Here is a 13749-nt window from a genome sequence, read left to right on the forward strand (position 1 = left end):
TATACTGAGGAAGTAAACAGGGAAAATGAGAAATATTCCCTCAGGAAGCTGTCTTCAAAAAGGAGCACACACACAAAAAAAGTTTCTCTCTAGTTGCTGCTAAACACAAGCATCTGCAGCTGTTTCATTGCAAAATTACTGTGATGTATTTTTAAAGTATATTAATGCCTTTTTTGTAATGTCTTTCATAGATTCATAGATTATAGGACTGGAAGGGACCTCGAGAGGTCATCGAGTCCAGTCCCCTGCCCGCATGGCAGGACCAAATACTGTCTAGACCATCCCTGATAGACATTTATCTAACCTACTCTTAAATATCTCCAGAGACGGAGATTCCACAACCTCCCTAGGCAATTTGTTCCAGTGTTTAACCACCCTGACAGTTAGGAACTTTTTCCTAATGTCCAACCTAGACCTCCCTTGCTGCAGTTTAAACCCATTGTTTCTGGTTCTATCCTTAGAGGCTAAGGTGAACAAGTTCTCTCCCTCCTCCTTATGACACCCTTTTAGATACCTGAAAACTGCTATCATGTCCCCTCTCAGTCTTCTCTTTTCCAAACTAAACAAACCCAGTTCTTTCAGCCTTCCTTCATAGGTCATGTTCTCAAGACCTTTAATCATTCTTGTTGCTCTTCTTTGGACCCTTTCCAATTTCTCCACATCTTTTTTAAAATGCGGCGCCCAGAACTGGACACAATACTCCAGCTGAGGCCTAACCAGAGCAGAGTAGAGCGGAAGAATGACTTCTCGTGTCTTGCTCACAACACACCTGTTAATGCATCCCAGAATCATGTTTGCTTTTTTTGCAACAGCATCACACTGTTGACTCATATTTAGCTTGTGGTCCACTATAACCCGTAGATCCCTTTCTGCCGTACTCCTTCCTAGACAGTCTTTTCCCATTCTGTATGTGTGAAATTGATTTTTCCTTCCTAAGTGGAGCACTTTGCATTTGTCTTTGTTAAACTTCATCCTGTTTACCTCAGCCCATTTCTCCAATTTGTCCAGATCATTTTGAATTATGACCCTGTCCTCCAAAGTAGTTGCAATTTCATATTGGAGGGCCTCAACATATTTTTATGCTATCACACACAACCTCCCCACTTAAAAGCAGCCAACCCCTGGGGTAGAATACACCTCTACCTTGATATAACGCTGTCCTCGGGAGCCAAAAAATCTTACTGCGTTATAAGTGAAACCGCGTTATATCGAACTTGCTTTGATCCACCAGAGTGTGCAGCCCCGCCCCCCCCGCCCCCCTCGGAGCACTGCTTTACCGCGTTCTATCTGAATTTGTGTTATATCAGGTCGCGTTATATCAAGGTAGCGGTGTATTTGTGAAACAGAGCACACTGCCATAGAGCATTTTAGTGAAGAATACCACAATTAAAGGAAACTGCAGGAGGAATTTAAGTAGTTGGAATTCAATTATTCAAACAGGTAGTTGGCTTGAACATACAGAAACTCAACCCTTCTGAAAATTATCACGAGCTCTTCAGTGACCAGCAGCAGGCAAGGGCCTCATCTCAGATGAAAGGCAGCACAAAGCTCACCAGTACCACTGAGATGCACTGGAAAGAGTGCCAGCTACAGAATAACTACAGTCATTTACTTTAGCATTTGGTTTTCCCCTTACAGACTCCCATTGTCAACTCTGAAAATGAATGCAAGGGAGCACGAAACCTTTTCAGTATGTGCAAACCTCTGCTCTGGACAAGGGATTTTGATGTCAATTGTTGAGGAGATGATACACTCTTTCAAATGATTTTAAATTAATTGGCTAGAATAACCTGAAGAGAGATACATTTTATTTTCACTAAGGAACCACAGAACTCACAATTTAGGGAGCATTCGGTTAACACTGGTTTTTACATTGTGGATTGATAATGATTTCCTGCTACTTTTGTGGTGCCGTGCATCCTTTCTTGAATATTCTTCATTCCCCGCCCCCGGCTATTTTGGCCTCCCTCTGTAAATAATGTAATAGCTTTACAAAAAATTAGTATTTTTTCCCTCAAGAGCCCAAATGAGCTTCTACCTTGATAGAACACTAAGAAAATTCCCAAGTATAACTTCAGGAGTGACTACAAAAGTCAGGGTTTTGGCACTGAAGTCTGCAACAGTTTATAAATCTATACAATCCTACAATTTCAGCCTGACTTTGTATCATGACTGTATGCATAACCATATATCCATATAAGGTCTTTTTAAATTCAACCAAGAAAAACTGTTTCCAGATTCAGACCACTAATCAACTATGGTTTACAACATCAAGTGTCTGGCAACTGAATATTTACTAGGATTAAAATAAAAGATTTATGTTTGTAATGAAAAATATAGTATAACCAAAATTAGAAGTACTACTAAGTTACTGGCACTTGCTCCTGGTAAGGAAACGTACTAGTGGTGCTTAAAGATCTTCCTATAAAGCAAGATGTTTTATAATGCCTCAGATTTGCAGAACATGAAGGATGATCTCATTTCTGAGCCAATTTGAAACGGTCACTGCTCCTGTTCTAATGCTACATCCTACCTGAACAACAAACACACTCCAGGACAGAAATGTTTAAAGCTCTTCAAAATTCTGCTTCAAAATGACTGACTCACCAGCAATAGCCATGCACCACCCACCTTCCTGTAATGGAGGCTGAATGCTTAATATGCTGACTAGAGTAGAGGTGGTGACAAACTTATTTACTTAACCCCATGATATCGGGAGCAATCTTTTCTGGCACAGAACACAGTTCTTACTGGCACCAAGGATTTATTAATGTAATATTCACAATCTCTTCTAGCAGAATTATACACCCACCTAGCATACAGAGGCCATGAAATTCCATTTTCCACAGCTATGATTTCTAGACTCAACTGCAGCAGAATTTACATTTCAGAAAATGAAAGTCAGTTTTTCAGGACAGCAAGTTCTACATATGTTAAATACTGAACCCTGCTGAAATATTTAGCTACTGAAGTGACAGGACTGAGTGATCATTCAGTTAATGTCTTATTTCCCTAGAGACAGGCCTTTCTCTTGCAACAAGAAGTAGTCATTACTTTATCATTGGTCATTCTATCCTCCTTGTCCCCCACCACAACCAAAAAACAGGAAAATAACTGTAGGAACTGGACGATGGAACAGCTCCCAAAGGAGGCAGTGTATTTGTCGTCTCTGGAGAGAGAGAGAGAGATTACACAACAGATTTATCCGGAATGACAAACTAACTTTGAAAACTTTCTTGCAACAATGCATAGTGATGGAGATGACTGAAAAGGCTCCTTTCAAGGTCTATCTGTGGGGGGGGGGGGGGGGGAGAGGAAGGAAACAAACAAAAAAACACCACCATCCTATAAGGAAATGGTCTAACAGGGCACCTTTTTTCTATGAAGAGAGGTCTATATTGAATCAAGAAAATGATCCAATTACCAGAACATTCATGGGTGGCTTGTAAAACTAGTTAATATATTAAGAAAATTACTGTCTATAACATGTTCACTAACATTCACATGATCAAGTAGCAAAAAGACCACTTGAGAGTATATTTACCTTAAATGAACTGTGTACTAATGTTTCATCTAAATCGATGACCACACATTTCTTCCCATAGTCCAATACTGTCAGTTCTGGCAGGAGGTATTTAGCTGGTGGCTAAAGAAAAAAACCAGCACAATGAAAAATGTAAATTTTTGCACATTAACCAGAGGTGCACACTCCCAGCACTACTCACTAGCAGTTAGCAACAGGAAGTCACATATGTACAAGTCATAAGGTTGAATAGGTTTTTTCCTGCCAGTTTACAATACACAGCTGGAAATGAAAGCTCTCATGCAATACACAAACTGCTTTCTGTATTTTTATTTCTTCAATGAATATCAAATGCTTTGGAGATGAATTTAAACAATATAGATGAACGTAGCAAAACAATTTTGGTAGCTAAAGTCAGTGGTAGAAACGGGACACAATTAGTAAGACTCACCTTTACTGACCTGCTTTCTCATGCCTCAGAATATGGGCTAGACAGCTGAAGTTTCATCTTGCTCTCCATTTCAGAGTCCAAAGCAGCAACTGGAAGCATAAACTTCTGGACACAGCATGCAAGGAGGACTGTGAAACTTACATAAATTAATGCTTCCATTTGCCACAATGCACACTGATATGAAGTAACTGCATGGAAAGCCCCAATTCTGAAGTCAAATGAGATTACAGTGATGGTCATTTCCAGAACGGGGCTCTGAACTATTTCTAGTCAAGTGTTGAATTTAATGCTTTTGCATGGATTACATGTTCAGAATCACAAGAATAAAAACACAGTAAATGAAAGTTCCATCAAACTTAGCTCTGTTATAGCCAGTACCCATTACAAAGGTGGGACTCAAAATATAATGGGGAGCTCCACAAACTTCCTCCTGCAGCAGTCTATAAATGGTGCAATATCTTGGGGAACACAGACTTCAGCTGGGGGAGGAGAAGGTAGAGTGGGCACAGTTTTGGGGCCCACTGCCTGACCTAGCATCCTGAGTTGCAACATTCGTTGTATTCTTCTTTGACTTTGGTACCAGGTGTCATCATTTACCACAGCAGCACTACAAAGGAACTGGAAGGGGAGGATGCATCTTTTGGATGCTTAAAGAAGCTGAGATACTGCTATGCTGCCACACTCTTAAGGGTGTCTTTAATGTTTAAATGAATGGGTTAGTTCTGAAAGGGAGGGAAAATTGGGGTTGGGTATAAACTGTGGAGATGTTCAATATGAATAGGAAATTAAATATTTTAATGGGTTAAAGCCCATGGGTAGGGGGTTAAAAACAATACTGAAATCACAATAGGATAGGGGGAAGGGGGATGCCACCAACCCCAGTGTTTTAACTTTCCTCTCCTTTTGCATATACACCTCTACCCCAATATAACGCGACCCGATATAAGGCGGGTTCACATACAAGGCGGTAAAGCTCTGACACGCTGCTCTGAGCAGCGTATTAAGGGTGCCAGGCCAGGCCGGGGGGTTCGATAAGAGGCAGAGGATCTTGAGGGCTGTCAGGGGCTCCCCCCCACAGGGTCTGTGGGGCAGGAGCTGTGGGAGGGCACTTTTGGGGGCCCCGCAGTCCCAGAGTGGCCTGGGGGATTAGGGGGGGGCCACGAGCAACTCGCTCTGCTTCCCTCACCCCGGCCCCAGACGTGTCGCTCAGGGGAGGGGACTTGAGCAAGGGATCCCCCCGCCCTCCCTCCCCGCACTCACCAGCAGCAGCGGAAGAGGAGCAGCCCAGCTCCCGCCAGCTCCCAGCTGCAGCGTTCTGCTTCCCGCCGCGGCCCCAGCCCACTCCGCTTTCCTTGCCCTGGCCCCAGTCGTGTCGCTGGGGGGTGGCTGGGGAAAGGTCCTGCACTCACCTGCCCGGCAGGAAGTGGAGCGCCACGGCTGGGAGCTGGCAGAGTGGAGCCGGCTGGGGCTGGGAGTTCCGCTTCCCGCTGCCGGTGAATGCGGGGAGCTTGGGGAAAGGACGCCCTCCGCACTCACCTGTGGCGGGAAGCGGTGCAGCCTGGCCCCAGGGAACAAGGAACAGGGGGGGCCAAAGCAAGTTTGATATAACGTGGTCTCACCTAGAACGCGGTGAGATTTTTTGTCTCCCGAGGACCGCGTTATATCGGGGTAGAGGTGTACTTCGTCTATCTAGATTGTAAGTTTATGGGACAGGGACAGTCTTTTTGTTCATGTTGGTACAGCACCTAGCACAATCAGATTCTGGTCTATTACTAGGGATCCAAAGCTCTCTGGCAATACTAAGTAAATAATGGGACTTTAGGTTAATCTTAATAAAAATAGTCGTTTATGGAGGTAGCCTCAGAGACCTGTGAAGTCACCATATTACACACCAAAGTAGGATGGCTATCTGAATGAGATTACATCTGTGTGCACCATAATAAAAAGAGTAGAGTATTCTGTATCAATCATTGCTTTATTTCTGGTGTTTGCCAGAGTGTGGCAAAATATTTTCCATAATTTTTAAAATAATATTGTTTATAACCATCAATTAGAAATATAAAAAAATTCTATTTTCTTATCACATTTTATTTCTATCAGAGCATTTCTCATATATGTAGGAAAGAGCTTCTCAAGCTCACAAAGAGCCCATATTGACTTTACCAACGGACAAATGAAAAATAATTCCCAAGTTAGGCTAAGCAATTTTAAGTCATGAAGTCAAACACTTAAGTGCAACCTCTGTAAGAAGCCCAAATTTGTAAAAATTTGTGCAAATTCTCCCCAGTAAATTTTAGTTTTAATTCATTAACTAAGTGTTCTTAAAAGAAATACTTTTCAGATTTAAATAATATGACAATCTTCAGATACTTTATGTATCCTGGGTAGGATTTTCAAAAGTGCTCAGTGTTGATCTAACTCTGATTCTATGGAAGTCAATGACAGTTTCTTGATATATCAAAATTGAAAACCACTTAATCATCTACTAATCTCTTATTTTCTTTTTAATTCTATTTGATACTTAGATTAGTGCTGAATGAAACCAAGATAAAGCATTGTTGATAAGGCCTGCACAGCGTGCGGGCTGTCAGACTAGAAGTTATACATCGGATTTGACAATACCCAAACACAAGGAGGTCAGTTAAGCGTATAGTAAAAAGTTGCTTTACTGCTGGGGATATATTTATTATTTGTATTACAGAAACACCCAGAGGCTAAACCAGGGCCCAAGATTACTAGGCACTGTACAAACACAGAAGGCCAGTCTTTATTCCAAACAGCTTACAATCTAAATAGACAAGACAGGGAGGGGAAAAGTATTATCCCCATTTTACAAATGAGAAAATGAGGCACAGAGATTCAGTATCTTAGCTATAAGACCATCCTGCCTCTCAAGGTAGTACACTTTTTCATTTTAAGGAATGTTAGTATATTTTTTTCATTTAACAGTAGCCCTATGTGTATAAGCAGTTCAAAGTGCATCATCATAGGACTGGAAGGGACCTCGAGAGGTCATCTAGTCCAGTCCCCTGCACTCATGGCAGGACTAAGTATTATCTAGACTATCCCGGACAGGAGTTTGTCTAACCTGCTCTTAAAAATCTCCAATGATGGAGATTCCACAACCTGCCTAGGCAACTTATTCCAGTGCTTAATCACCCTGACAGTTAGGAAGTTTTTCCTGATGTCCAACCAAAACCTCGCTTGCTGCAATTGGAGCCCATTGCTTCTTGTCCTATCCTCAGCGGTTAAGAACAACAATTTTTCTCCCTCCTCCTTGTAACAACCTTGGTTACGAGGTTACATGGTAAAATTAACTACATAGCAATTTCTTCTGCTACATGAAGAGTGTTTTTACTAACAGTGTAAAGGATCCAGAAGCACCATTAAGATATAAATGACATGATACCACCAAGTGTTCCATTATACATGAAACAGGATCTAATTTTTTTTAAAAGATAGATAGCTCTATCTATAGAGTACCACCAAGAAAAAAAGTCATGAGAAGAATGCACTGTGTCCGTTTTTTTCAAAATTAAATATCTTAGGAAAAATATATGCTAATAGCATTCCCTGACCCTTAGTAATGAGTAGTACTGAATGAATATATTATTCAGGTGGAATTTGGAACAGCCGAGATGACTACTGCAGACTAAAAACAAACCAGGGATTGTTACAAAGACTGACATTGCTATGTACGGCGCATTAATGGCATGAAATCCAGGACAAGACTAGCAGTACAATATGCATTATCACACAGAACCAATAACTGTTCCCTGGCAGCTGATCAAATCAAAACCAGGAAGGGAATGAAAATCTCTGAAAATATTACAGGACTCAAGGGCCTTAGACTGAAAGAGGCTAACTGCCTTTGACTCTGGGCCAAGTAGTATTGTATTCCCTTCTCTCTCCATTTGAAGCTTTGCTTTCACTAAGCAGCAGTTATGAAGGGAACAAGTGCATCTCCATCCTTCTCTCTCCATTCAGTATATTCACATACCTGGTTAGCACCCAGAAATCTCCTGTCTCCTGCTACCTGGAGTTTTGCCTTAACTCAAGAAACGCTACACACAAATCTGAGACTAAGCTTTCCCAAAGTTTGCCTTTATCTAGGGTTTTCCTTGAAGGATCCCCCCTGTCTCAGCCCCTATGCATCCGAAGAAGTGAGGTTTTTACTCACGAAAGCTTATGCCCAAATAAATCTGTTAGTCTTTAAGGTGCCACCAGACTCCTTGTTGTTTTTGTAGATACAGACTAACACGGCTACCCCCTGATACTCTTCAGAGAAAGACTCCGGCCTCTCCTGTTCCTTGGTTGATGTTAATTGGAACCAACTTGCTACTATGATGCAGCAGTAGATATTCTAGATCTTCAGAGTTCCAGCATCTGAGTGAATGGTGACTCAACAAAAGTGTTGCATTCTCAGACAAGGTCCTAGGACTTGCCATTTAGGTCCCTGCCACAAGGCATAATTAATCTGATCCTGCCTGAAAAGTAGAATACCTAAAGGGACCCCATGCTAAACACCAAACATTCTCAATAGTTTGCATGTCTGAAGATCAGATGAAACAAGCAACTGGCTTTTGGTTCCTAGTTCATTAGTTCTTCACATGCAATGCCATTTCTGTGCAGACATCTAGCATGTGAAGGCTTTTCTCTCCTGCAGATCTGAAGGGGCATGGAAAATATGAATTACGAAGGAAAAGGTTTCACAATTCATGTGAAAACTAAATATCTTAAGTAGGAATTTAGTGTAAGAGTGACACCTAGGTGGTTTAAGGAATGTAAGAGATGTGTATATCCGACAGTAACTCATTTATGCTGACATCCAAGCCTTCTAACTGGAGCACTTTCTACCCAATTGTAGCAAAGCTTATATCAAGGAATAGGGAACGTTAATTTCTGTAGTATCAATTTTTAAATCCGTTCCAATAGATCTAAATGAAGACACTGGAGAAATTGCCTAGAAAAGTCATAATTAGTAGATATTTCATCATAGTTAGTCAATTAAGGTAAAATATTTATGGTGATTAAAATCAGATCTCAAGCTCTTTATCTTTTTTTTTTTTAAATCAAGCTTTTTAGTAATTAGAAAGTGTAACAAACAGTGGTCACCATTAATAAATCAACAGTGATTCCCACTTACTACACAGCAATATCTGAAATACTGCAGTATTTCCCTAGAACAAAGTAGAAAAATAACTGGGTCTCAGACATCACTGTGTGGACACTGTGGATCAAATGTTGACTTTTTAAATACAAGCACCACAAGTACTTGCTGAGCCTTTTGTTCAATCAAGATGAAAACTTTATGCATATTACAGTAGGCATTATGTCTTTAGAAGTTATTAAACTAGTCACCGTTCAGGGCTTATGCATTCATCTCAGGTTTCCATGCTGTTAATTAGCATAACAGCCTTCAAAAAGCAATGATCGATCAAAAGTGTCTCAAGTGAGTTGAATAAATACTACATTCTTTGACAGAGTAAGCAGGAATTCTGGTTTTCTGTTTGAAGTGTCAACAAATGGCAAGCAACCATTTTTCAGGAATTCACTACATAAAGTAACAACTAAGCCTCCACAAAATGACAAGGTTAAAAGTGAAATTCAATGGAATTCACATCTTGTTAATGCTAAGTGTTGTAAGTAAGTAATCCTTTCACTCTATTCTGCACTGATAAGGCCTCACTGGGAGTACTGTGTTCAGTTCTGGGCTTCACATTTCAGGAAAGATGTGGACAAATTGGAGACAGTCCAGAGGAGAGCAACAAAAATGAAAACATGACCTAGGAGGAAAGATTGAAAAAATTGGGTTTGTTTAGTCCGGCGAAGAGAAGACTGAGGGGGGACATGATACGGAAGATCTTGGAGTTATTGTGGATAGTTTTCTGAAAACATCCACTCAATGTGCAGCAGAAGTCAAAAAAGCTAACCATGTTGGGAATCATTAGGAAAGGGATAGATAAGAAAGAAAATATCATAATGCCTCTACATCAGCAGGTCTCAAACTGTGGGACGGGACCCCGAAGTGGGTCATGATCCCATTGTAATGGGGTCGCCAGGGCTGGCATTAGACTTGCTGGAGCCCAGGGCCAAAGCTCAAGCCCAAGGGCTTCAGCCTTGGGTGATGGGGCTTGGTTTTGGCCCCCCCTGCCCGGGGTGGTGTGGCTTGGGAGGGCTCAGGCTTCCGTCCCCTCTCTTGGGATTGTGTAGTCATTTTTGTTGTCAGAAGGGAGTCACGGTGCAATGAAGTTTGAGAACCCCTGCTCTATATAAATCCCTGGTACACCCACATCTTGTGCAGATCTTGTCACCCCATCTCAAAAAAGATGTATTGGAATTGGAACAGAATTGGTACAGAGAAGGGCAATACAATGATTAGGGGTATGGACCAGCTTCTGTATGAGGAGAAATCAAAAAGACAGAATTTTCAGCTTGTAAAAGAGCCAACTAAGGGGGGATATGACAGAGGTCTATAAAATCATGACTGGTGTGGAGAAAGTAAATAAGTGTTATTTACCCCTTCACATAATACATGAACCAGGGGTCACCAAATGAAATTAATATGCACCATATTTAAACAAACAAAAGGAAGTACTTCTTCACACAATGCACAGTCAACCTGTGGAACTCTTTGCCTGGGGATGTTGTGAAGGTCAAAAGTATAACACGGTTAAAAAAAGAACTAGATAAGTTCATGGAGGATAGGTCCACCAATGGCCATTAGGCAGTATGGGCAGTGATGCAACACCATGCTCTGAATGTCCCTAGCCTTTGTTTGCCAGAAGCTGGGAATGGATGACAGGGGATGGCTCACTTGATGATTCCCTGCTCTGTTCATCGCCGCTGAAGCACCTGGCACTGGCCACTGTCAGAAGACAGGATTCTGGGCTAGATGGACTATTGGTCTGAACCAGTATGAACGTTCTTATAATAGTTTTTAAGTACATGGAAGGCTGTTACAAGGAGGAGGGTGAAAAATTGTTCTTGTTAACCTCTGAGGATAGGACAAGAAGCAATGGGCTTAAACCACAGCAAGGGAGGTTTAGGTTGGACATTAGAAAAATCTTCCTAACTGTCAGGGTAGTTAAGCACTGAAATGAATTGCCTAGGGACATTGTGGAATCTCCATCATTGGAGGTTTTTAAGAACAGGTCAGACAAACACTTTTCAGCAATGGCCTAGTTATGGTGTAGTCCTGTCTTGAGTGCAAGGGACTGGACTGGAGGCCCCTTCCAGTTCTACATTTCTATCTACACTTCTATCTGATCTATGGTAAAGTGTCTCTTTCCTGTTCATTCTCCCTGCACTTTACTGCTTGGGCATGCACAGCAGCAGCATGGTGAGTAGTCTTTTTAGTGCAGTTAAACACCATGTGTGAACACAGGATACAAACAATAAATGAGATTTTAAAAGTGACTTCAAACTTGTATTTAGCTCACTGCCAATGAAACCAATTTCTGCTGAAATGTATGGAGTCAGTTTCAAACAAACCTGTAAACAAACCAAAATGTTTTTTCCCCCCTAGAAGTTACAAAGCATGCAATTAGCCAAAAGTAAAGAAAAAAATGAATAAAGACAGAAGTGAAAATCAGATGCTCTGTGCATAAGATTTCACTTACATGGGGATTGGGAATATGATTTTCTGTGCCACTCACTTTCTAAATAATACTGGGATTCTGAGTGAATGAAAGAAATGGATACAGCAATTTGAAGTCTTAAACAACTACATAACCAGTGCTGTATATTCACCTGTGCTTTCACTCAAAGGAGACTACAGCCAACTGCTGAAACCACTATGATTCTGCTTTATTACTTAGAAAGAAAGACACTAGAAGAATCAAGTTGAGAGAAATCCAAGAAAGCAAGAATATTCTCAACTACCGTTAAAACAACACCTTTAATTTACTGAGGTACAAGGACTTCTCAGGACTCCATTTCACCTGGAAACTCTCTCTCTTTTTTGTTTATTCACAGAACCATCAAAAATTACTAAAATCTGGTTACAATATTAGAAAAAAAAATGAATTACTTTATTGCTGCTTAACACACACACCTCCCCTGCAAATTCAAATGTAATATTCTACAGTACACAGAAAGCAGAAATGCTCTCAGTAATACTTATTTTAATTTTTTTTTAAAGCAGCAGTAGGCTCTTCTACAGGTGCTGATGAAAACTTGAAATCTGACAGGGATGTGATCTCTGGCCGACAGACATGCCTTTCTGGGGTTAGGAGAAAATCTGCAAATTTGCCATGTTCTGTGTGTTGAAATAAAGCATACTTCATGAAGGTAAATTGTTTTTGACACAATAAAGCTAATGATCTGTCGATGTTTCACTGGTGTTGCGCACACACGCAAAAAGCAATTGGAAATTCTCACAGAACAGATCTCTAGATTTGTCATTAGATTTGTGCGCATGTGCTCAATAAAACTGTATGGATTTTCAATTTTAATATATAGGGACTTGTGTAATCTAGTGAGGCTCTTTTCAGAAACCTAAGAAATTAAAAAAATTAAAAATCTAATACACTAAATGATTAAATATGCAAAGTAAAGCATATAAAAGTTAAAAAACAAAATTAAGGTTGCTTAAGTAACTTTAGTTCTGTAGCCTCGTGGTATATATTAGGGTACAACCTTTAGGTACATAATCACATGCTATTTCACCCAAAGAACATCTTCCTCATTCAGGCCCCAATTCAGCAAGCATTTAAGCATGTGCTTAAGACTCACTGACTTCAATGGGTCTTTAAGCAGATGCTTACATACTTTATAGATTGAACCTCAGGATTTCAGTGCTCAGGATGGATGGTGCATTCAGAGTAGAAAGGGGGGCATAAAAAACCTTAACCCTGACCCTTTATATGTAGGTATTATGATTCAGTCTTTATTTACATGACCATATACCGATATTTTCCCTCCATACTGGGATATTGTGAAGATAAGTTCAGTAATGTTAAGAACATAAGAACAGCCATACTGGGTCAGACCAAAGGTCCATCCAGACCAGTATCCTGTCTGCCGACAGTGGCCAATGCCAGGTGCCCCAGATGGAATGAACCTAACAGGCAATGATCAAGTGATCTCTCTCCTACCATCCATCTCCACCCTCTGACAAACAGAGGCTAGGGACACCATTCCTTACCCATCCTTGCTAATAGCCGTTAATGGACTTAACCTCCATGAATTTATCTAGTTCTCTTTTAAACCCTGTTATAGTCCTAGCCTTCACAACCTCCACAGGCAAGGAGTTCCACAGACTGACTGTGCGCTGTGTGAAGAAGAACTTCCTTTTATTTGTTTTAAACCTGCTGCCCATTAATTTCATTTGGTGGCCCCTAGTTCTTATATTATGGGAACAAGTAAATAACTTTTCCTTATTCACTTTCTCCACACCACTCATTTTATATACCTCTATCATATTCCTCCTTAGTCTCCTCTTTTCCAAGCTGAAAAGTCCTAGTGCCTCTTTAATCTCTCCTCATATGGGACTCATTCCAAACCCCTATTCATTTTAGTTGCCCTTCTCTGAACCTTTTCTAATGCCAGTATATCTTTTTTGAGATGAGGAGACCACATCTGTACGCAGTATTCAAGATGTGGGCGTACCTTGGATTTATATAAGGGCAATAAGATATTCTCCATCTTATTCTCTATCCCTTTTTTAATGATTCCTAACATCCTGTTTGCTTTTTTGACTGCTGCTGCACCCTGTGTGGACATCTTCAGAGAACTATCCATGATGACTCCAAGATCTCTTTCCTGATTAGTT

The 13749-nt window shown here is 40.8% G+C and overlaps 1 protein-coding gene across 1 annotated transcript in view; it reads right to left on the reverse strand.

Annotated features, from left to right (window-relative positions):
- The window catches only part of CTDSPL (CTD small phosphatase like), a 117205-nt gene that overhangs the window by 19693 nt on the left and 83763 nt on the right, over nucleotides 1–13749 (reverse strand). The window contains exon 4 of the mRNA XM_054016590.1: nucleotides 3545–3646. Coding sequence (XP_053872565.1) covers nucleotides 3545–3646 — 102 coding nt within the window. The remainder of the gene's footprint in view (nucleotides 1–3544; nucleotides 3647–13749) is intronic.

The sequence above is a fragment of the Malaclemys terrapin genome, chromosome 2 (genome assembly GCF_027887155.1).
Source record: "Malaclemys terrapin pileata isolate rMalTer1 chromosome 2, rMalTer1.hap1, whole genome shotgun sequence".
Lineage (NCBI taxonomy): Eukaryota > Metazoa > Chordata > Testudines > Emydidae > Malaclemys > Malaclemys terrapin.